Source organism: Gekko japonicus, unplaced genomic scaffold (genome assembly GCF_001447785.1).
Source record: "Gekko japonicus isolate JY-2015 unplaced genomic scaffold, Gekko_japonicus_V1.1 scaffold1972, whole genome shotgun sequence".
Taxonomy (NCBI): domain Eukaryota; kingdom Metazoa; phylum Chordata; class Lepidosauria; order Squamata; family Gekkonidae; genus Gekko; species Gekko japonicus.
Genome location: NW_015159774.1, coordinates 1 through 22,835, shown reverse-complemented (window position 1 = coordinate 22,835; position 22,835 = coordinate 1). Strand labels below are relative to the sequence as shown.

Sequence of the window (22,835 nt, the reverse complement as noted above, 5' to 3'; positions counted from 1 at the left end):
TTCAACCCCCACCACAGCCCACAGGGAGCTGTACCAGACCACTGGCCAAGATCCGGTGCTCTGCTCAGCATAGTTAGGATCACACACACCACAGCCCACAGGGAGCTGTACCAGACTGGCCAAGATCCGGTGGTCAGAACTTGGATCACACGTCAGAGCAGTTTCCATTTACCACTCGATTAACTTTTCTGCTCCCTGATGGCATGGAATAGCGGAGGCTGCAATTCTACGCACAGGTCCTTGGGAAGCAAACCCATGAGGATTTTATTTCTCCTTGGCCATCCTCGACCAGAGCCAGGGCCTTCTTGGCCCCGGCTTCAACCTAGCGGAACTCATCAGGGCCTGTTCCGCAAGGCAATTTGGTTGAGGACAGCAACGGTTTTCCATCATAGCAGGCACCCTCCCTCTTTTCTTCCATTTTGCCCACTTCGGCCTCCTCCTTAACCTGCCCGCGAGATAGAAGAACAGCCCAGAGTAGGTTTTAGATTACGTTATGGATGCCATCTGGAGATCATAAAATTTGGAAGGATTAATTAATGATTGGTTAATTAATAGGAAACAGAGAGTATAAATTGGCAATTTTCACAGTGGAGGGTGGTAAGCAGTGGGGTACTGCAGGGCTCAGTACTGGGTCCAATGCTTTTTAACTTGTTCTTTAATGATTTGGAGTTGGGAGTAAGCAGTGAAGTGGCTACATTTGCAGATGACACTAAATTGTTCAGGGTGGTGAGAACCAGGGAGGACTGTGAAGCACTCCAAAAGGATCTGTCGAGGATGGGCGAGTGGGCATCAACGTGGCAAATGGAGTTCAATGTGGCCAAGTGCAAAGTGATGCACATTGGGGCCAAAAATCCTAACCAAAAATACACGTTGATGGGGTCCAAACTGGCAGAGACTGACCAAGAGAGAGATCTTCGCATCGTAGTAGATAATTCACTGAAAATGTCGAGGCAGTGTGCAACTGCAATAAAAAAGGCCAACACTATGCTGGGGATTATTAGAAAGGGAACTGAAAACAAATCAGCCAGTATCATAATGTCCCAGTATAAATTGATGGTGCAACCTTATTTGGACTACTGTGTGCAATTCTAGTCACCACACCTCAGAAAGGATATTGTAGCATTGGAAAAAGTGCAGAAAAGGGCAACTAGAATGATACAGGGTTGGAACACTTTCCCTATAAAGAAAGGTTAAAGAGCTTAAGGCTCTTTAGCTTGGAGAAACGATGACTGAGGGGTGACGATAGAGGTTTACAAGATTATGCATGGAATAGACTTCCGGTTTTCGGCGCCTCAGTGATGGCCACGTCTTCTCACAGCTCCAAGAGTGCCATGAACCGGGGATTAGGAGGAAGCGCGATTGTGTGCACTCCCCCATGGAGCCCATGGTTAATGGGTTCCTAGCCAGGGGGCTTTGGAGAGCCCTTCCTCCGACCGACAGCCGGCACAGGGGGGCTACTCTCTGCCCCGAAGGTCCTGCTCTGATTCCTAGTATTGGACTTGAGGCAACCACCGGGACAAGCTTATGAAGGTTTGGCGATTCTACTCTGCTCAGCGAGATCCCAGGGAGACCTGTCAGATCGTTTTGAAGACGGATGAGTGGGTTAAAGTTGAAGTGAGATATCGGAGCCCTGTTGTGAAGTCCCCCCCAATTTAAGCGGGAAGGGAGAGGGGACGCCCTACGCCCATAAGTGATCTAATGAAGCGGAAATACGATGGGGGTGGGTGGGACTGACCTTGCAGTGGCAATGGATTATAGCAGAAGGACTAAATCAGAGAACTTTTCCAATATAAGCGTTTACAGACCTTTGAGACTTTGGCAACTTTAATCGGCAAATGTAAACAACCCCCCAAGATGGCGATCGGAGGCTTTGAGGGAGGCGGGACCCAAGCTCCTCTCAGGAAGAAGAAAAACGGAGGGCTAGGTAACTTTTCCCCCACCATAGAGAATGGAGGGGATGGGGGCAACCGGTCTGGGAGCCCATAGAATTGGACCCCCTGGTTCCATGTTCTTGAAACCTGGTGGGTATCTTGGGGAGAGGCTCCAGCAGCTACCCTGTGAGTTTGGAGCCTCTCCCTCAAACCCGCTCCCCTCCAGCCCCCAGAATATACCCTATGGTTTTGCCATTGCCATTGACTTCAATGGCCCATAGGGTATAATGGGGCCGAACTGCCGCCGAAATTTGGCGGCAATTTGGTGGCAAGCCGATTCAGATCAGAGAATCTGAATCGGCCCGCAGCAGCCCAAAAGGGACCCGAATGGGCCATTTTCAGGGGTACATTCAGTTCAGACAAACCGAATGCACATCCCTAGAAGAAGAAAAGAGATTGGATTTATACCCCGCTCTTCACTACTCAAAGGTGTCTCAGAGCGGCTTACAAACTCCTTTCCCTTCCCCTCCCCACAACAGACACCCTGTGAGGTGGGTGGGGCTGAGAGAGCTCTTGACAGAAACTGCTCTTTTTCAAGAACAGCTGTGCCAGAACTATGGCTTGCCCAAGGTCATCCAGCCAGGTGCAAGTGGAGGAGTGGGGAATCAAACCACTGCACCAAACTACCCAAGACTCTTCCTTCACACTTTTTCACCATTGTTATCTGCCTTGGGCTTCAGCTACCTGGGAGAAAGGTGGGGTTTTAAACAAATTTAAAATAAAGGTACCAATAAAAGTCATTCCTCAAAATGAAGGCACCAAACAGAAGTCATTCTCCAAAGAGAAGGCCACCTTCCGACTCACCCAGCTCCTCCTCCGTTACCGGAAGGTAGTGATCAACCAGGCCCTCAGACTTCCCCAGTATGCTGTCCACACCGCTGGCCACCATGTTGACCCCTGTGGCCACTGCTGATCTGGTCATCTCCACGCCCCCTTGAACCGCCTCCTTGGTCTTGTCAACCACCCCAGTCACTGTGCTGGTGACGGTGTTCCTGGCCCCCGTGACAGTGTTGCTGACAGCATCTCTGGCCCCGGACACCGTGGAAGTCACCAGCTCTTTGGTGTCCGAAAAGACCTAAAAAGACAGACGGCTGTTTATGCACAAATACGTGTTTTGGAGTACGAGACTCAGAGGGATACAGATCCACTATCCGGGGTCAGCTTTAGAAGGGCCGTAGGGAGAGACTTGAAGGCACGAAGCCAGACTGGGATAGGGATCTGGTTATGTCTAGCCAGCAGAGGATCCGTGTGCGTTCAGTTCATTACGACACTGCTTCTTTTGGGGAAAGAAGGAGTGGGGGAATGGGGAGGGGGGAAGACGAGATTGGATTTATACCCCGCCCTTCACTACCCAAAGGAGTCTCAGAGCAGTTTACAAACTCCTTTCCCTTCCCCCTCCCCACGACAGACACCCTGTGAGGTAAAAGAAGAGAGAAGAGATGAGATTGGATTTATACCCCACCCTTCACTCCCCAAAGGAGTCTCAGAGCAGTTTACAAACTCCTTTCCCTTCCCCCTCCCCACGACAGACACCCTGTGAGGTAAAAGAAGAGAGAAGAGATGAGAGCCATGTGTGGCTTGTGGTTTGAAAAAGAAGAAGAGGAGGAGGAGGAGGTTGGATTTATATCCCGCCCTTCACTCGGGGTCTCAGAGTGGCTTACAAGCTCCTTTCCCGTCCCCTCCCCACAACAGACACCCTGTTAAGTAGGTGGGGCTGAGAGAGCTCTGACAGAAACGGCTCTTTTTCAAGGACAGCTCTTATCAGAACTACAGCTTGCCCAAGGTCATCCAGCAGGTGCAAGTGGAGGAGTGGGGAATCAAACCCGGCTCTCCCAGATTAGAGTCCACGCACTTAACCACGACACCAAACTGGCTCTCAGTTTAAGCATCTGCTGTTCAGTTCCTTGGTGCATCCACTACATTGGCAAAAAACCCCACTTTTTTGGGGGGGGGGAATTGCATCCTCATATTAAGCGGCTCACAGAATTAGGGTTGGCCAAGTACCTTATCAGTTGGCTGCTGAAGGATTGGCAACTTCTCCTCCAGTTTATCCAGGCCCTTGCACATATATTCGTTGGCACTCGAGACTGCAGATGACAGAGAAAAGATCTCCAATCAGGGCACGTCAGAGCTGAGATTCAGTTTATCCCTGGGAATGTATACGACAGGGGTTCCCGACCTTTTCGAGCCTGTGCGCACCTTTGGAATTCCGACGCAGGGTGGCAGGCACCACCACAAAATGGCTGCCAGAGGTGATGGCACCAGCCACAAAATGGCTACCGTGATGGACCGTCCGTCACACAATGAAGATCCTTGTGTTGTGGTGGCAGCCACGCCACATCAACTTCGCCATTTGCGAGTCGTGGATCATCTTAAAGATACTTTAAGAAGGCACTGGGTACTCTCTGGTGGCCAAATCAGTATATTCTGTTGGTTGGTTCACATGCTGGTCAGTCACCCTCTATCATTTGCCAGTCCTTCCTCTCCCTTCTGCTGTCCTCAAACCACGGTAGCGGCTGCTCCATAGCTTTTTAAAAAATCCGTATAGCCATTCAGATCTCCAATGGCCAGTCAGGAACCCTGCTGGGCAAAAGCCCCATCTGGCCCCCAACCACTTAATAAAAGCACTCGCCAGGCACTAAGAAAGGTGTCGGCGGGCACCACCACATTGAGGACTCCTGGTATACAAGGACTCCCACCCTTGTCCTCTGTGAGCAGGGGTGTCAAACATGTGGCCCAGGGGCCGGATTAGGCCCCCGGAGGGCTTCCATCAGGCCCGCAGTGGAACTGGCCGTCTCCTGCTTTCAGTTCTGCTGCTGCTGCATCATAGCTTGCTTCGCTAGACTCTCTTCATCACTCAGACATTTCATGTTTTAACCTGGGTCCTAGACTCAGAACTCTGAGCATGAGATTTCTGTGGTGAACGCCAATAAATCAAAAGTAGGTTTGCAGCTCACAGAGCAAATGTTTTAAGCAAGTTTTTATTTTAAGTAAAAAAAACCGCTTTGTGTTTGTGTCCTTTATAAAGTTTATATCTCTGCTACCTGGCATTACATTTAATGACACACATGGCCCGGCCCAACAAGGTCTCATTTATGTCAGATCCGGCCCTCATAACTAAAGAGTTCGACACCCCTGGTTTAGAGAAACCCTAGTCTTAACTTTCCAGGATTTGAATACAGTCCTTTCCCTCCGTACTGCTAGCCTCTCCTGCTTTTTGCACGCAGCCAGGGGTAGAAAAGATACTTACTCTGTGGTTCCAACTTATTCAGGATCGGCTGGGCCCCACTGACAGCAGCTGCAGCAATGGTTTTGACCCCTGTCTCTGCCACGTCACAGACCATTTTCACATAGGGGTGGCTCTCTTTAGTAGAGGCATAAGCCGAGGAGACCATGTCGTAAGCAGAGCTGACCAGCGGTAGGTTCGCCACCCTGCCAGTTGCACACTGACGTAAAGGGGGAGGGAAAAGAATGGTGATTGGACACAGGTAGGCTCAGAGAGACAAAACAACTCGTGGAAGTGTTTCAGAAGGACCAAAAACTTGACACTAGTCACGAAAGCAGGTTTCCCACGCCACAAGTCCTAAGTATTATTTATCACACACTAGAACTCGGAGCAGCCCATTCAGGAATTTCCCATTTGACGTTCACCTCAACCCATTAAGGTGGGCAAGAATCAGAGACCGTGGCTGGCCCAAGATGAGTATGTTTCCTGATTATACAGTGATTCAAATCCAGGTCTCCTGTGTGCAACACTGTTACTTCTTACCGCTCAGTCGCAAGGTCAGGAGATGATTGTGGAAGAATCATGACAGATGTATCCAAATGTGTATTCTACACAGAATTATGTATCCTACAAAATGTGTATTCTACAAGAATCACGACAGATGTATCCAAATGTGTATTCTACACAGAATTATGTATCCTACAAAATGTGTATTCTACAAGAATCACGACAGATGTATCCAAATGTGTATTCTACACAGAATTATGTATCCTACAAAATGTGTATTCTACAAGAATCACGACAGATGTATCCAAATGTGTATTCTACACAGAATTATGTATCCTACAAAATGTGTATTCTACAAGAATCACGACAGATGTATCCAAATGTGTATTCTACACAGAATTATGTATCCTACAAAATGTGTATTCTACAAGAATCACGACAGATGTATCCAAATGTGTATTCTACACAGAATTATGTATCCTACAAAATGTGTATTCTACAAGAATCACGACAGATGTATCCAAATGTGTATTCTACACAGAATTATGTATCCTACAAAATGTGTATTCTACAAGAATCACGACAGATGTATCCAAATGTGTATTCTACACAGAACTGTCATTCCGCTCACCTTCCTGCAGCAACAGAGAAAGATGGCCCTCCGTAAGCTGCAGTTGGTGCAGAATGTGGCGGCCAGGCTGCTGATGGGTCTCCCTAGGTGGGAGCACATCCACCCTGTCCTTAAGACTCTGCACTGGCTGCCAATAGCATTCCGGATTCGCTTCAAGGTGCTGGTTTTGACCTTTAAAGCCCTTTACGGTCAGGGACCGGCCTACCTGAGGGACCGCCTTTCCCCGTATGTTCCCCAGAGAGCACTGGATCCCAAAACCGCCTGGACCTCCCTGGCCCTAAGGAAGTCAGGTTGATGGTAACCAGGATGAGGGCTTTTTCGTTTGTAGCTCCGTCCTACTGGAACGAGCTTCCTGTCGAGATTAGAGCCCTGCAGGACTTGTCAGTTTCGCGGGGCCGTGAAAACAGAACTTTTCAGGCAGGCGTTCCGATAGGAGAGATGTCTTACCAGCAGCGCCCTGTGTGAACTCTGATCCAATACGACCTAATGAGGGGGCACCGCTGAATGTGTCCTTAAACTGCACTTTAGTTTTATCGCCATCTAATGAATGTTTTATACTGATTGGTTGTGTTTTAACTGATGCCTTGTATTTATATTTTATTGTAAATGTATACTGCTTGTCAGTTTTTGGAAGCCGCCCTAAGCCTGCCTAGCAGGGAGGGCGGGGTAAAACTGAAATAAATAAATAAATAAAAAACTTTGCAAATACTACTCCAAGTAAGGGGTAGGAAGGGTCACCCCTTGATGACACAGAGCCAAGCCAATCAGTGCTGTGCACCGCCAGCTTCTAACACCAGCAGACTTAATTTCTTTTGACCAAACCTAGAAGGAAAGCGGTTTCCTCCAACAAGAATTCTAGAGGGCTTCACTGCTCAAATTAAAGATCTCGATGAGGCCTCTGTGTCTCAGCTCCACCGACCTCAAAGAGACATCGTCATCATCGCAAGGCAGTGTAATAAAGCATCGTAAATACTTCTCCCAGGAGCCCTTAGAACACTGGGAGATGAAAGTTCAAATTCCAACTCTGCTATGAAGTTGACAGGGTGACAGTGGGCCAGGTGCTCTCACTCTTGCCCAAGGATAAATTGGTTAAGGGTGAACTGGTGCATGCTGCTTTTAAGAAAGGGGTGCTTACCTCTTGCTGGCAGGGGAGTGGGAGGTAGATTCCCGGGAGTGGAGGAAGCGGGGGGGGGATGTTACGTGAACGTCACACAGAAGTGACATAATCACACCAATTACCATAGAGCAGTGATGGCGAACCTTTTAGAGACCGAGTGCCCAAACTGCGACCCAAAACCTACGCATTTATCGCAAAGTGCCAACACAGCAATTTAACCTAAATACTGAGGTTTTACTTTAGAAAAAACAACTCCTACATTAACTTAAGATGATCCAAACAAAGTAAGGAAAGCCATCCCAAATGCTTTCATTTACTTAAAATTATTTGGCAGAGAATTCAACACTTTAACGATGGTCTGGGCCTGGCTGGGGCGATGGCACGCGTGCCCACAGAGAGGGCTCTGAGTGCCACCTCTGGCCCCCGTGCCATAGGTTCGCCACCACTGCCGTAGAGTTTTGCCCCAAACACCAGAGCGTCGCCCCCGGCGTGATGATGTCACAGAAGTGACGTCATCATGTTGAGGGTGTCACACCAGGTTGTGGCTGGGGGGGGGGCTTCTCCCGCTGGTCACCTGGCTGGCGGTGGGCAGGAGCTGTGAAATTGGGGGGGATCTCCCGCTCCCACCTGGGGGCTGGCAACCCTACCACCAGATGCTCCTGCAGAATAAGAAATTCTTCCCTCCTGTGAGGAAAAGCACCCCTGACCTCACCCTTCAGGGTGAATGTGAACAGTGACGGGCTTCTCCCAGCCTGCAGCTGTTACTAATTGCCCTCTCGGCCTACACAGCCCTTATCACCTTCAAGGCCAGAGCGGAAGATGTGGTCATTAACTTCTCATGAGAAGCTGAGGCCTGCAGGAGGGGAGGTGGGAGAATCGAGAGTGAGGAGGTAATTTCCTAGAGCGGCCCCCCAAAAAACATATGCTGATTGGCTGTCATCACCCGACACTGCTTGGCCTTAAGAATTATAACTGAGCTGAGGCCCTGAAGAAGGAAGCTCACTTGTGGACTGAAGGCCTGAACTACGATATGCTTGTACTGCAATAGATAGCGAGATAGAAAACACATCAGCTGTGGCCTTTGATCCTTGGACTTAAGGTCTGTGCCATCTAGCGCATGTTCCAAAAGTGTGTTAGACAGTTACACTCGTTTTCTTGCTGTGTGACCTCAGAGCACTGCGTTGCCGGTAGAATAAAATCTTTGTTTTGACAGAAATTAAACTCTGCAAGATTTTTAATAACATAAACAAGAAGTTGGGTTACTTGTGTGCAACGGCCCTGGGAACCCATGGGGGCCAGCCTTGGACTCCTGGACACCTCCCACCAATGGCCAGAGTGTGTGTGGGGGAGGGGCAGAATTGGCTAAATTTGCTTCGGGACGCAACAGCCCCCCCCCCCCCTACTAAGTGCAGAACTGGATCAGCAGCCACCTCCGGCACCCATTCTGGCTACCGGCCAGATCTCCGCAAGGCCTGCCAGATCACAAGGGCCATAGCCTGAACCAAGGCACGCGTCCGAGAGAGAACAGTGCGCCGGGGGGGGGGGGAGGAATGCACCCCGCTACCAGATCTTGCACAACATTTAGCCCAGCAAGACACACCGCCAGGTCCCAGGCTCCATTTCCCCACAATAAGTAGCGCGAGATGAGAAGCTTGCCTCAGGTTTAGACAGCGCTCCCCTGCATTTTGGACCCGTCTTCTCACACGCGCTACCCCGCTGCCCCAACCCAGCGAGAGTAATCTGCTCCAGAGAAGACCATGTCGCTTGCATACAGCTGGTCCTGCAGGCAAGACGTGCGATGGTCACCTCAAGGTTAGACTACTGTAACGCTCTCTACATGGGGCTGCCCTTGTCGCAAATTCGGAAGCTACTGCTAGTGCAGAATGCCGCAGCCAGGCTTTTGATGGGTCCCCCCAGGTGGGAGCACATCCAGCCTGTGCTGAGGACACTGCACCGGCTGCCAATAGCATACCGAATTCGCTTCAAGGTGCTGGTTCTTACCTTTAAAACCCTCTATGGCCAGGGTCCGGCATACCTGAGCGACTGCCTTTCCCCATATATACCCCAGAGAGCACTATGGCTGGGGGTCTCAACATCAATTGACCCTCCGAGGCCCTAAGGATGCCAGTCTTGCTACCACCAGGGCTTTCTCAGTGGCGGCCCCATACTGGTGGAATGAGCTCCCGGAGGAGATCCGGGCCCTGCGGGATCTCTTGCAGTTCTGCAGGGCCTGCAAGATGGAGCTCTTCCGCCAGGCTTTCAACTGGAGAGCCGCTGCCATTATAGAGCCTTGGTTTTGGCATCTAGCCTGTGCCACGGGAAGATCTTCAGCAGACTGACTGTTAGACCTCTGTGTACATCCTTAAAGTAAGCCATCTCAGACAAACAACTAATTAACCATTTCCAGCACTTTATGCACGTGAACTGTTTTTAGATGATTTTATGTTGTTTTAACTGTTTCAGGCAGTAAGTGCTTCCCATTTTTGACTTCTTAGCCCTCTGTGGAACTTTGTACCCCTCCTTCCAGGCATGCTTCACCCTACTAAGGAGGGGGCGACACCACCAGTGGGTAGCTACCCCCGCCCCCGGTTGAGACCTACCTCAGACCGTGTAAGATCTTTGCCACAAGAGAGAGGCTAGTGTAGTGGTCGGACCTGCAAGAGCGGGGTTCTAATGTCCACCTGAAACTCATTGGACAAATTTGAGACAGAGGCTCTCACAACAACCCTGTGAGGCAGCCTGGGCTAAGGATACAACCAAGGATGGGAAAATGACCCAGGTCACCCTGAGCCCCTTTGAAGAAAGGGCAGGAGAAAAGCATGGCAGACGAAACCAGCCGCTGGCCATAAGATCCAGGCCTTTCTCTCTATCGCAAGAGTTTGCAGAATTGATCTTCTGCATAGGATTCACTGTATTGAGTTTGAATCAGGGGTGGGAATTTGGGTTATTTCCAATCTGAAACTGAAGTGGAATTTTTGGGCAGTGTTTCCCACTTGGAAATTTCCAAATGTACGCCCCTTAATTCAAATGCTACGATGGCCAGGACAGAAAAGTATACTTTACCCAAAGAGGAATCTGCTTGGATAACTCCCTGCCACAGGACGTAGCAACAACTACTTTAAAAGGGGATTAAACCACATTCCTGTGGGATAGGTCCGATCGATGGCTACGTAAAACATGGGGAGTAAGTAGAACCTCCATGCTCAGGGACAGTCTATCTCTGGATGGCAGTTACAACAGGGAGAGACTTGGGCCTTGCCTGTAGATCTTCTGGGGACATATGCCTGGCCTGAGCGCAAACAGGGCCCTGGTTCAGATGGGCCGTTAGTCTAATACGAACGTGGCTGCTGTTACCGCTTTGTAGCAAATACAGTGTTGCCAGATCCCCTTGTTGCTCTGGTGGGGGGATCTGGGGGGCATTCCAGGGGTGGGCAAGGACACTCCCAAGCCCCGCCACCCCCCAAGCTGCGGCCACACCCCTCTCCCTCTCCTCCTGCAGAGATTTAAAGGGCTTCAGTTGATCGAGGGGGAGCACGTGGCCCACCAATCGGCTGGAGGGCCCTTTAAACCTTTCAGCATGGAGGGAAAGGGGCAGCCGCCGGCCGCAGTTCCACTTGCAAAAAGACCCTTTAAAGGGCTTCCTCTGCTGACCAGCTAGCCGGGGGTAGATTGGAGCCCCCAGGAGTGAGGGGACCCCTCCCCAGCCAAGCACGATCAGGGTGGGGCCATCTATGAAATGAAATCAGAGTAGAAAGAAAGAAAATACCCTGGAAGGACTTACTTTTGGATCTTGCTCTGCTGTTGAAGCGGCCGAGGTGGCGGTGCCGTCAGGGGAGGCCATGCTGAGGTTCGAGGCAACTGAGACAGAGAAAGAGAAACTCCAAGATAAGCTTGGGGTAAACTCCAGGGCGACTCGAGAGCTCCGGATCAGAGGTTGGAAGATAAGCAGAAGCACGTGAGCAGCAAAGTATAGCACCGGGCAGCAACCAGAAGGCCAAGAGAATAGCCCCACCCATCCCTGTTTCCCCCGATTCCTCCAGATGACAATCTGGGTCAAAGGGGATGCTCAGGCCATAGTCCTCAAGAGCTAGATTTTGCCCTTCAGGGATTCCCCTGACAGGCCTCCTAGTGCCGTGGGGGGGGCCCCACAGGCCACTCCCTGCCAATAATAAACACCACTGAATGTATCTGAATTGCAGCGACTCTGTGTTTTCTAATACGACGGAAGGAAGATATGGCGGTGTGTGAATGCCTGCCTAGACATCAGTGCGCGGTGAACTTGAACCCAGCTCCGCCACTCAGAGAGTTTGCTTCTAGAGACCGGCCGAGGAGCTGAAGCCTGAACGTCAAGTCACGGGTATTTGCCGAGGGACCACGCCTTGCCGATGCGGCACAGTGCGCATGGGAAGTTCATTAGTTTAGCTTTGCACATTTCAATCTTTTTATTTTATTTTTTGCTTGGCCGCGAAGTCGCAGCTGACTTACAGCAACCCCATGAGGTTTCCAAGGCAAGAGAAGCTCAGAGGCGGTTTGCCATGGCCTGCCTCCGTGTAGCGACCCTGGACTTCTTTGGTGGTCTCCCAAAGAAGTACTGACCAGGGCTGACCTTGCTCAGCAGCCAAGATCTAAGGAGATTGGGCTAGCCTGGGCTATTCGAGTCAGGGCTTCTTACGCTTTAGTTTCTCAGAACCCCTGGAGAGCCTCCCCATTGGGCAAGACTCACTAAGGGTGTGGTCAGACGGCGTGCTGGGAGCGGTTTAAATGGCACCGGTCCTGATGCCGTCTTTTTTAACCTGGAGAATCGGGATCACACTCACCCCTCCTTGCTCCGGATCGCTGCGCAGCCACATCGCTCCCCGCTGTCCACACGCGGGAGTGTGTGTCGGTGTTTTCTCTCTCTCTCTCTGTTTGGGCATGCGCACAGGCAGCCATCTGTAGAACTAAACTTTTCACGCGTGCGCAGAACAGCGATTTCCACTTCAACCCGACTGCTGGAACGCTTCCCTTTAAACTTTAAAAGAACACTTCCCTTTAAACATTTACCCCGAAAATGGCCTCCGTGAGATCCCAAACTCGTCTAAACGCTAAAACTAGGTACCATTTAAACATTGCTTTTAATAACACGGTGGTGGACCGCTACCTATGTGCACACTGCCAACGCTTTAAAAAACAACTTTTGGCACAAGGCCAGATATATTTGTGACCCCAAATACAAACTTTTTAGTGTGTCATTCAATTCCATATTGGAACATTCCAATTTTGGTCCTATTTTATTTATTTATTTATTTATTATTGTTAATTGCCAACCTAGCAGTTCGAAAGCAAGAAATTGCAAGTAGATAAATAGGGACCACTTCAGTGGGAAGGTAACAGCGTTCCGTGTGCCAACACACCCTTAGTGAGTCTTCTTTGGAACCACTCCGGAGTCCCAGTGGGAGGGAACACCGATTAGAAGAGCTCCAGTTAAAGAAGAACAATATAATTATAGTAAAGATTTTACTTTATAGTAATTCATCTTATAATCAATGCTCCCTCTAACCTGTGGAGTCTTGTGAGCAAAACTTCTACTTTGTGAGCTCCTGGCATTAAAGTTGTGAGCGAGCGATTTGGCTGCTGCATAAATTAGTTTGCTCTGGAGCCCTCCTTCCTGAGCTAGGACAAAAATGTGTGAGCCGGAGGCTAAAAAACTGTGAGCAGGCTCACACTAACTCAGCTTAGAGGGAACACTGCTTATAATATAAATTTTGAAACGAAATATATACAGAACATATGGTTATAAATATAAGGAGACTTAATAAAACATTCCTCAAACAGATATAAGTAAAATTATGGGAAATAATTGCATTTGTACTGGAGTAATTTTGAGAGGCAGGAATATTTATTTTGGCGTGCCAATTTCTATTAGATTTAATCAATGACTATAATTTACAAATAAAGTAGAAGCAGAATAGAGTTGGCAACTGGTAGCAGATCATCATTAAAGAATGTTAATTCTATTTCTTGTAGTAAAAAAGCTTGTAATTAATTTTTAAGATTTTGAAATTAATAACATTTAATTTGAAAAAAGAACCCCTGGAGAGACAGTTCGTCTACCTGTTGATTTAGACTCTCTAGAGGACTAGGCTCAAGGGTGTATGTGTGGAGAATTCCCATCATTCCCAAGTTAAATTGACAGATTGGCCCAAGAACATAACAGCTGCTATGCTGGATCGGAGCAACAGTCTATCTCAGGGGTCCATAACCTTTTTAAGCCTGCTGGCACCATTGGAATTTTGACACAGCATGGTGGGCACAGCAACAAAATGGTTGCCACGGGAGGCGGAGTTAGCCACAAAATGGCCACCACAGCTTATCTTCAGTCACACAGTGAAGACCCTTGTGCTGTGGTGCCAGCTGCCGCCAAAGCAATGTTTTAAAAAACCTGCAAAGCCAATCAAATATCCAGTGGCCAATAAGAAGTCTTGTCGGGCCCCGCTCACTTTCTAAAAGCCCTTGGCAGGTGCCGGGAAAGATACTGGCAAGTGCCATGGTACCCACAGGTACTGTGTGGGCGACCCCTCGTCTCTCCAATCCCACATCTCATTTCATACAGCCGCCAACCAGACGCTCCCAGAAAACTAAAGACTTTCTCTACTGTTGCAAGGATAACTACTCGGGGATACAGAACAAAGTTTGAGTCCAGTGGCACCTTTAAATCCAACAAAGTTTTATTCGAGGTATAAGCTTTCGTGCCGGAAGATATCTGATATCTAAAGAAGAGTGCGTGCACACCAAAGCTTATACCTTGAATTAAACTCTGCTGGTCTTAAAGGTGTCGCTGGACTCAAACTTTGCTCTGCTGCTTCAAACCAACATAGCTACCCCACCTGAATCTGTACTCAGAGATACATTCTTGCTGGATCTCTGCTCAATACATTTGCCCAGTCGCTTAAAAAATCAACTAAAGACTTGAATGACAGGGACAAATGTGCCATCAGTATGTAACAGTCAATGATGGCACGTTGTCCCTGACAAGGCAATTCTATTTGCACTCTTAGGACCTAAACTGGAAGGTACGTAATATTTCCAGTCCATACAACAACTTCTGACACAAGGCCAGATATATTTGTGACCCCAAATACAAACTTTTTAGTGTGTCATTCAATTCCATATTGGAACATTCCAATTTTGGTCCTATTTTATTTATTTATTTTTTATTTATTGTTAATTGCCAACCTAGCAGTTTGAAAGCAAGAAATTGCAAGTAGATAAATAGGTACCACTTCGGTGGGAAGGTAACAGCGTTCCGTGTGCCATGGTGTTTAGTAATGCCGGCCACATGACCACGGAAATGTCTTCGGACAGCGCTGGCTCTTCGGCTTGGAAACGGAGACGAGCACCGCAACCCTAGAGTCGGATTCGACTGGCTTTCGAGCAAGGGAGACCTTTACCTTTACCTTTTTAATTGCTTTACACGTGTTGCAGGGACTCTGTTGCTTGTTATATTTTGCATTATTTCACATCTGAAGAAGGCTCTTGTGAGCCGAAACGCATCAGGTCTTACACCGTTCTCTTTAATGTGTATTTGTAACTTTGAACATTTTATGAGGCTTTATTTGGGGCCCCTACTAGGTTTTTATATGTCTGTAATAAACACTCTTTTGTACACTTATTATGTTTTTAACTTTTGGCCCTCTATTAGTTTTCTAAACTTCCTTTGGAGGTTTGAGGAAGAACTTCAGATCTAGGGATGTGATACGAAGACAGTTTCAGGCCAGCACAAGACGGGCCAGACATTGGAGCTCTAATTTGTACCCCCTCCCATTCTAAACTGCCACCAGTTTATCCCCTTCCCTACCTTTTGAGGTCAAACCTCTTGGCATGGCTTACGGAACCAACAGAGGAATAAAGAAGTTTCTTCACTGATTTAGGGATTCTCTGCTCCATTTTACACAAGCCCTGGCTGACGCGCAAAGCCAAATATTCACATCACCCAGGACTCTTGCTACATATCTGGGAGAGAGGCCTTCCCCCCTTTCACCCAACCTTGTTTCACAAGACGGCTGCTGCCTTCCAACCCTCCACCACAGGGGTGAGTCAACGGCAGCGGACCTTTCCCCCACATTTGCTCAGCGCGGTCATTCCACCATCTCCTCCTGTCAGAATGTGCTCCATGCCCCTTTGCAGGGAAGAGAAAGTGTCTCGGCCAATGCTCCCTCTAAGCTGTGGAGTCCTGTGAGCAAAAATCCTACCTTGTGAGCTCCTGGCATTAAAGCTGTCAGTGGGCAATTTGGCTACTGCATCAATTAGTTTGCTCTGGAGCCGTCCTTCCTGAGCGAAGACAAAAATGGGTGGGCCGGAGGCTAAAAAACTGTGAGCTAGCTCACACTAACCCAGCTTAGAGGGCACTGGACTCTTGGCTGTATCAAAATACACTGAGCCGCTCATGTTATGCATTGAGATCTTGTCCTCTCTCTGCAAAACAGTTTCCCAAGATTTCACCACAATTAAGACTCTCAGAACTCATTTTTTTTCCCCAGGGCAAAGCACTGTATTTGGCAGTGAACAGAACAACCTGCCGGGCATGAGACCCTCTGAGCACGTACTGGAGTGCCTTTTTGGGCATCAGTGGCTATCTACAGAAGTCCAGATGTCAAAGAAGTGACTGCATTTGAGCATAAACCTCTCATTCCAGTTAAACCAATAGACTGCAGGACTCACTGCCTGAGGATATACTGATGGCTGCCATCTTGGGTAGCTTCAGAAGGGAATGAGACACACCTGTGAGGGATGGCAGGTCCAGGGCTTTTTCCCCCCTGGGGGAACATGCCAGAATGGAGTTCCAAAACCTCTTTGACAAAATTCTTTTTAAAATGTTTTAAAAGTTCATGAGTTTTCAGTCTACGGACTGAAAACTTCATTCCCCTCTTGAGAGTTCCGGCACCTCTTTAAAAAGAAAAGAAAAGAAAGAACAAAGAGCTCTGGGCAGGTCCATCAACGGCTGTTAGGCAGGTCACCTAAATGGAACCTCCATGTCCCGAAGCAGTATACCCCTGAATACTAGTTGCTAGATACAGCCTCAGGGGAAGTACCTTGGCAACTACCATTGGAAACAAGATGGGGAACCAGATGGATCCTGGGTCTACCCAGCAGGGCTTCAAAAACAGAGCCTCAAGACAAAACAAAGCACGTTCCTTTAAGATGCATTATCATGCTGAAAGCTGAGTGGGAGAATTGTGGTGGAAGGTTCAATTGCCACCTGATCAGTGATATAACCTATTTTCTGAAGGACACACTTTCATACAGGGCACCTTGTAATATCAGGAAAAGCCAGCATGTACAGACCGACACCGCTGAATGCCTTCAGTCCTCCTGGGCAGGTGTAAAGTAGTGGTCTGTTTTTCAAGACAGAAGAGAAGAGATTGGATTTATACCCCGCCCTTCACTACCCAAGGGAGTCTCAGAGCGGCTTACAAACTCCTTTCCCTTCCTCTCCCCACAACAGACACCCTGGGAGGGAGGTGGGGCTGAGAGAGCTCTGACAGAAACTTCGCTTTTTCAAGAACAGTTGTGCCAGAACTATGGCTTGCCCAAGGTCATTCAGCCAGGTGCAATTGGAGGAGTGGGGAATCAAACCCCATTCTCTCAGATTAGAGTCCACTACACCAAACTGGCAGACAGCAGCATCCAACTTACTTTCTTCTGGTGTAAAGAGATACAGGATGGCCAATACTTGTCTTAGTGAGGGGGAGTAAAACTAAGAGACAGGAATAGTTTAACACACACACCCAAGATCTGGCCAGAAACGACATCGCCTACTGTGGAAAATTGTGGAACAAGCCTAAATATGCCATTTGCAAAAGTAAGCGCACAGTCTCCCACGCTAGCCTGATCTTGTCTGATCTTGGAAGCTAATAATAATAATTATTGTATGGTGTTGTGCGTGGTACAGCCAGGAGAGAGCCAGTTTGGTGTCGTGGTTAAGTGTGTGGACTCTAATCTGGGAGAACTGGGTTTGATTCCCCACTCCTCCACTTGCACCTGCTGGATGACCTTGGGCAAGCCGTAGTTCTGACAAGAGCTGTCCTTGAAAAAGAGCAGTTTCTGTCAGAGCTCTCTCAGCCCCGCCTGCCTCCCAGGGTGTCTGTTGTGGGGAGGGGAAGGGAAAGGAGTTTGTAAGCTGCTCTGAGACTCCCTTGGGTAGTGAAGGGTGGGGTATAAATCCAATCTTCTTCTTCAAATACATGTAAAAGTGCTAGTGTACAATATCACAAATAGATGGCTGAACACATATATAAAGACTCTCTTGGGTAGTGAAGGGCAGGGTATAAATCCAATCTCTTCTCTTCTTCTCGAGCTGCCTGAAGTACTAGCTCTTTTTCGCATTATACACCACTAGATGGTGAGCGAGACATTTTTTGGTGCCGAGAAAGCTCGGAGAGAGCTGTGACTGACCCACAGTCCCCCAACTGGCTTCATGTGGAAGAGTATGGAATTGAACTCGGTTCTCCAGATTAGAATCCACTGCTCTTAACCAATACGCTGCACTGGCTCTCTATCTCTGCTATCTTGGAAGCTAAGCAGGGTCGGCCCTGGTCAGGATGTGGATGGGAGACCTCCAAAGAAGTTCAGAGTCGCTATGCAGAGGCAGGCCATGGCAAACTGCCTCTGAACATCTCTTGCTTTGACATCTCTGGCTGCGACTTGAGGGCGCCTTCCACCACCAGTTTCCATAGCTTTGCATGGTGGGTACTGATTCATTGGGATTTCCCCCTTTCCCCCCCGGGAAGGGTTGCTTTTGGAAAGGGGTGGGGCTCCACAGCAGAACGCGCACTGAAGGCCAGCTGACACCAATGCTCCCTCTGAGCTGTGGAGTCTTAGGAGCAAAAATTCCACGTTGCGAGCTGCTGGCAGTAAGTGGTGAGTGAGCGATTTGGCTGCTGCACAAATCAGTCTGCTCTGGAGCCCTCCTTCCTGAGCTAAGGCAAAAAAAGGTGTGAGCCGGAGGGTAAACACCTGTGAGCTGGCTCACACTAACTCAGCTTAGAGAGAACCCTGGCTGGCACGCTTCCCTGGGGCAAGCCACAAGAGGCTGTAGCAACGAGGTTATAATTTCAATATGGCTTTGGGGTGTCTTTTTTTTTTTTTGGAGAGCAAGGGCTGACTCATAAAGGGAGAAGAGTTGTCACATCATTACACTGAGATGCACATTCTAGCTGGCTCATTCTCAGCAATGCTGCACGGGCGAAGTTAGGGCGTTCCAAGCACAACCCCTATTCTCATTCTGAGAAGCACATTAGGGAAAAGCCCTAAAGGAGACGTTTTGTTCCATCCAAGGCAGCAAATCGAGAACAGCTGCAAAAATCTGTATACCTGCTCAGCATCCTACACAGGAGACTTCTACAACAAAGCCTTGAAAAAGAAGAAGACATTGGATTTATACCCTGCCCTTCACTAACTGAAGGAGTCTCAGAGCGGCTTACACTCTCCTTTCCCTTCCCCTCCCCACAACAGATACCCTCGGAGCAGTGTTCCCTCTAAGCTGAGTTAGTGTGAGCTAACTCACCATTTTTTAGCCTCTGGCTCACCCATTTTTTTTCTCTTAGCTCAGGAAGGAGGGCTCCAGAGCAAACGAATTGATGCAGTAGCCAAATCGCTCACTCGCAACTTTAATGCCAGTAAGTTCTCAAAGTCGAAATTTTGCTCACAAGACTCCACACCTTAGAGGGAGCATTGCCTGTGAGGCAGGTGGGGCTGAGAGAGCTCTCCCGAGAACTGCCCTGGAGAGAACAGCTCTGAGAGAACTTGTGACTGACCCAAGGTCACACCAGCAGCTGCATGTGGAAGAGTTGGGAATCAAACCCGGTTCTCCCAGATTAGCGTCCGCGCTCCTAACCACTACACCAAACTGGCTCTCAAGGGAAGCAGGGTGGCCAGCTGTGGGTTGGGAAGTTCCTGGAGATTTGGGGGGGGTGGAGCCCAGGAAGGGACCTCAGCAGGGTGTAATGCCATAGAGTCCACCCTCTAAAGCAGCCATTTTCTCCAGGGGGACTGATCTGTTGTCTAAAAAGCAGTTGTAACTCTGGGAGATCCCCAGACATCCCCTGGAGGTTGGCAACACTGCCTTGAAGCCAGGCCCCAACTCTCTCTCTCCCCACCCCTTTTTGTTTTTACAACCTCAGGCCTAATTAAGAATTCTGAAGAACTTCAAAGCTTGTTCATTATATTGTGCAATTTGCTTCCTCTTGGAGGGGGGGGAGAAAAGGCATTGCACGATTTTTCAAGGTGAAAACTGGAGGGGGGGGAAACCACACCAAGGCGGGGTCCTGTCCTTTGGCTCGTTTCGCTTCTCTAGTGTAACCTTCAACTGCACTCAGTGCGTGGAGCAGCAGGCAGAACACCAATGCACACTTCCACACGTGGGTGCGCATGAGACACAAGCCGCCGTCACACCCCCCCCCCCCACTTATAGAAAACCACCTTTTGGAGATCAGGAAATTTTCTTCCACACGTGGGTGCGCATGAGACACCAGCAGCCATCACACACACACCCCACTTATAGAAAATCAACTTTTGGAGATCAGGAAACAGGAGCTGAAACTCAAAAACACAAGCCAGCAATTCCTATTAACACCATTTGAAACAGGCGTTCCCCCCCCCAACAGAGACAGCTGCTTTCTAGAGACATATTAGAATAGGACCACTGCTGAAAAATAGGGACACTTGAAGTGTATACTTGTGTTTTACAGGGCTCTTTTTGTAGAAAAAGGCCAGCAGGAACTCATTAGCATAATAGGCCACACCCAACAGCAAAACTCATTAGCATATTAGGCCACACCCTGACAGCACCGCTCATTAGCACATTAGGCGACCCCCCCATGTTACCAGAAGTGTGCTCATCCAGCCACGCCCATCTTTTGCTTCTTATTCTGTTGACCTTGTTTGTTGTCAAAACCCAGGGACTTTTTTTGTAGTAGGGACTCCTTTGCATGTTAGGCCACACACCCCTAATGTTGTTGTTGTTGTTCAGTCGCACAGTCGAGTCCGACTCTTCGCGACCCCATGGACCAGCTCCCACCAGGACCCTTTTTGTAGCAGGAACTCCTTTGCATGTTAGGCCACACACCCCTAATGTAGCCAATCCTAATGAGTTTCTGCTGTTGGGTGTGGCCTATTATGCTAATGAGTTCCTGCTGGGCGTGGCCAACTCAGGAGCCAGCCGGAACTCCGTTCCTGTGCGTTCCTGCCCAAAAATAGCCCCGCTTGTGTAGGCTTATGGCTGAGGCAGCACCATGGGTACCTAGACTGTACTGGCCTCCCCCCTGCCCTGGTTTGCTTTTGCTTGCATCATTCCATCTGGCATTAATCTCATCTGCCTGCCCCCTTCTCAGATTAGTTACTTCTGCTGTACGCACACAGACAGCCCTAGACTACTACTGGTGCCATCGACAGTGGATTATGCGTGGTGTAAAATGAGGTACCGATTTTACAGTACTATGTTTTAAATTGGTATATGTCTGTAACCCGCCCTTAGCCTGTAGGCAGGGGAGGGAGAGCTAAAAGACTAATAAAATAATAATTAAAAAATAATTTAAGCAGACGCAATCCAACTCCCTGTCTGATTTTTATCAGGAGGAGGAGGAGATTGGATTTATACCCCGCCCTTCACTACCGGAAAGAGTCTCAGAGCGGCTTACAAACCCTTCCCCTTCCCACAACAGACACGCTGAGAGAGCTCTCTTGACAACTGCCCTTGAGAGAACTGCCCTTGAGAGAACAGCTGAGAGAACTTGAGACTGACCCAAGGTGACACCAGCAGCTGCCTGTGGAGGAGTGGGGAATCAAACCCGGTTCTCCCAGATTAGAGTCTGTGCTCCTAACTACTACACCAAACTGATGATAGTAGCTTTTCTGCTTGCCCACACAACAACCGTGCAAGGAAGGTTAGGCCAAGCAAAAGATAACTGGGCCAGGGCCTCCATTCCTTAGCCAAAAATGGGGGGGGGACAATTGAACACAGGTCTCCCTGATCCTCTCCAGCCAACCTAGCAGTTCGAAAGCAAGAAATTGCAAGTAGATAAATAGGTACCACTTCGGTGGGAAGAAAACAGCGTTCCGGTGTTTAGTCATGCTGGCCACATGACCACGGAAACGTCTTCAGACAGCGCTGGCTCTTCGGCTAGGTTGAACTGCTAGGTTGGCAGGAGCTGGAACTAGAGACAGGAGCTCACTCCGTCATGCGGCAACGGGTCTTGAACTGCTGAACTGCTGACCTATGGGATAGACTGCTCTTATTATTGGAGGCCTATCCAGTCCTCTCGCGGCAAAACAGCCATTGGACAAACCACGTGTCCCTTTCTCTTTTGTTTTTTCAGAAGCAAGCACATTCTAATCGAGGCGAATGAGATGCATCGGAAAAAAGGTATCTGAATTAACATTTATCCCTCCACCTTCATATAGATAAAGGTTTCCCTTCCTCAAAACCCAATCGAATCTGACTCTAGGGATGTGGTGCTCATCTCCGTTTCAAAGCCGAAGAGCCAGCGCTGTCCGAAGACGTTTCCGTGGTCATGTGGCCGGCATGACTAGACACCAAGGCGCACGGAACGCTGTTCCCTTCCCACCGAAGCGGTACCTATTTATCTACTTGCAATTTCTTGCTTTCGAACTGCTAGGTTAGCAGAAACTGGGAGCAGGGACGGGAGCTCACTCCGTCATGCGGCCCACTCGGGTCTCGAACTGCTGAATTATCGACCTTCCAGTCTGCAGCTCAGCGTCTTAACCACTTGAGCCGCTGCAGCCCACGCCTTCATATAACACCCCCCCCCCAAACAAAAAAGAGACTAAGCCCTAAAGAGACTTAGATGTTTTTTAGGATGAGTGGCTCTTACCGCCAACCCAGTGTTCCCTCTAAGCTGGGTTAGGGTGAGCTAGCTCACCGGTTTTTAGCCTCTGGCTCACCCATTTTTGCCCTAGTTCAGGAAAGGGCGGCTCCAGAGCAAACGAACTGATGCAGTAGCCCACTTGCTCGCTCACGGCTTTAATACCAGACAGTCGCTCACAAAGTAGACCTTTTGCTTGCAAGACTCCACAGCAGGGTTCCCTCTACGCTGAGTTACTGTGAGCCAGCTCACAGTTTTTTAGCCTTCGGCTCACCCATTTTTGTCTTAGCTCAGGGAGATTGGCTCCAGAGCAAACTAATTTATGCAGCAGCCCAATCGCTCGCTCACAGCTTTAATGCCAGTAGCTCACAATGTAGACTTTTTGCTCACAAGACTCCAAAGCTTAGAGGGAACACAGCTTAGAGGGAGGAGGGGTCCAAACACACCCGTTCCGAACCGGGACACCCCAAAGCCGCTCTGACTCACCTCCGTCTCTCGTTGGAATCGACAAAGCGCGAGTCTCCCGGCTCGGTCCTTTATGTACTCCGGAGTGACTCCGTTG

General features: G+C 49.0%; 1 protein-coding gene across 2 annotated transcripts in view; it reads right to left on the bottom strand.

Annotated features, from left to right (window-relative positions):
- The window catches only part of LOC107106578 (perilipin-3-like), a 28,358-nt gene extending 5,529 nt beyond the window's left edge, over positions 1-22,829 (bottom strand). For both annotated transcript variants that reach the window (XM_015406762.1, XM_015406769.1), the window contains exons 1-5: positions 22,760-22,829; positions 11,194-11,270; positions 5,182-5,377; positions 3,936-4,018; positions 2,736-3,006 (exon numbers count right to left, since the gene is read on the bottom strand). In XM_015406762.1, coding sequence (XP_015262248.1) covers positions 2,736-3,006; positions 3,936-4,018; positions 5,182-5,377; positions 11,194-11,253 — 610 coding nt within the window. In that variant the 5' untranslated portion in view covers positions 11,254-11,270; positions 22,760-22,829. The remainder of the gene's footprint in view (positions 1-2,735; positions 3,007-3,935; positions 4,019-5,181; positions 5,378-11,193; positions 11,271-22,759) is intronic.
- Between the last annotated feature and the right edge of the window lie 6 nt (positions 22,830-22,835).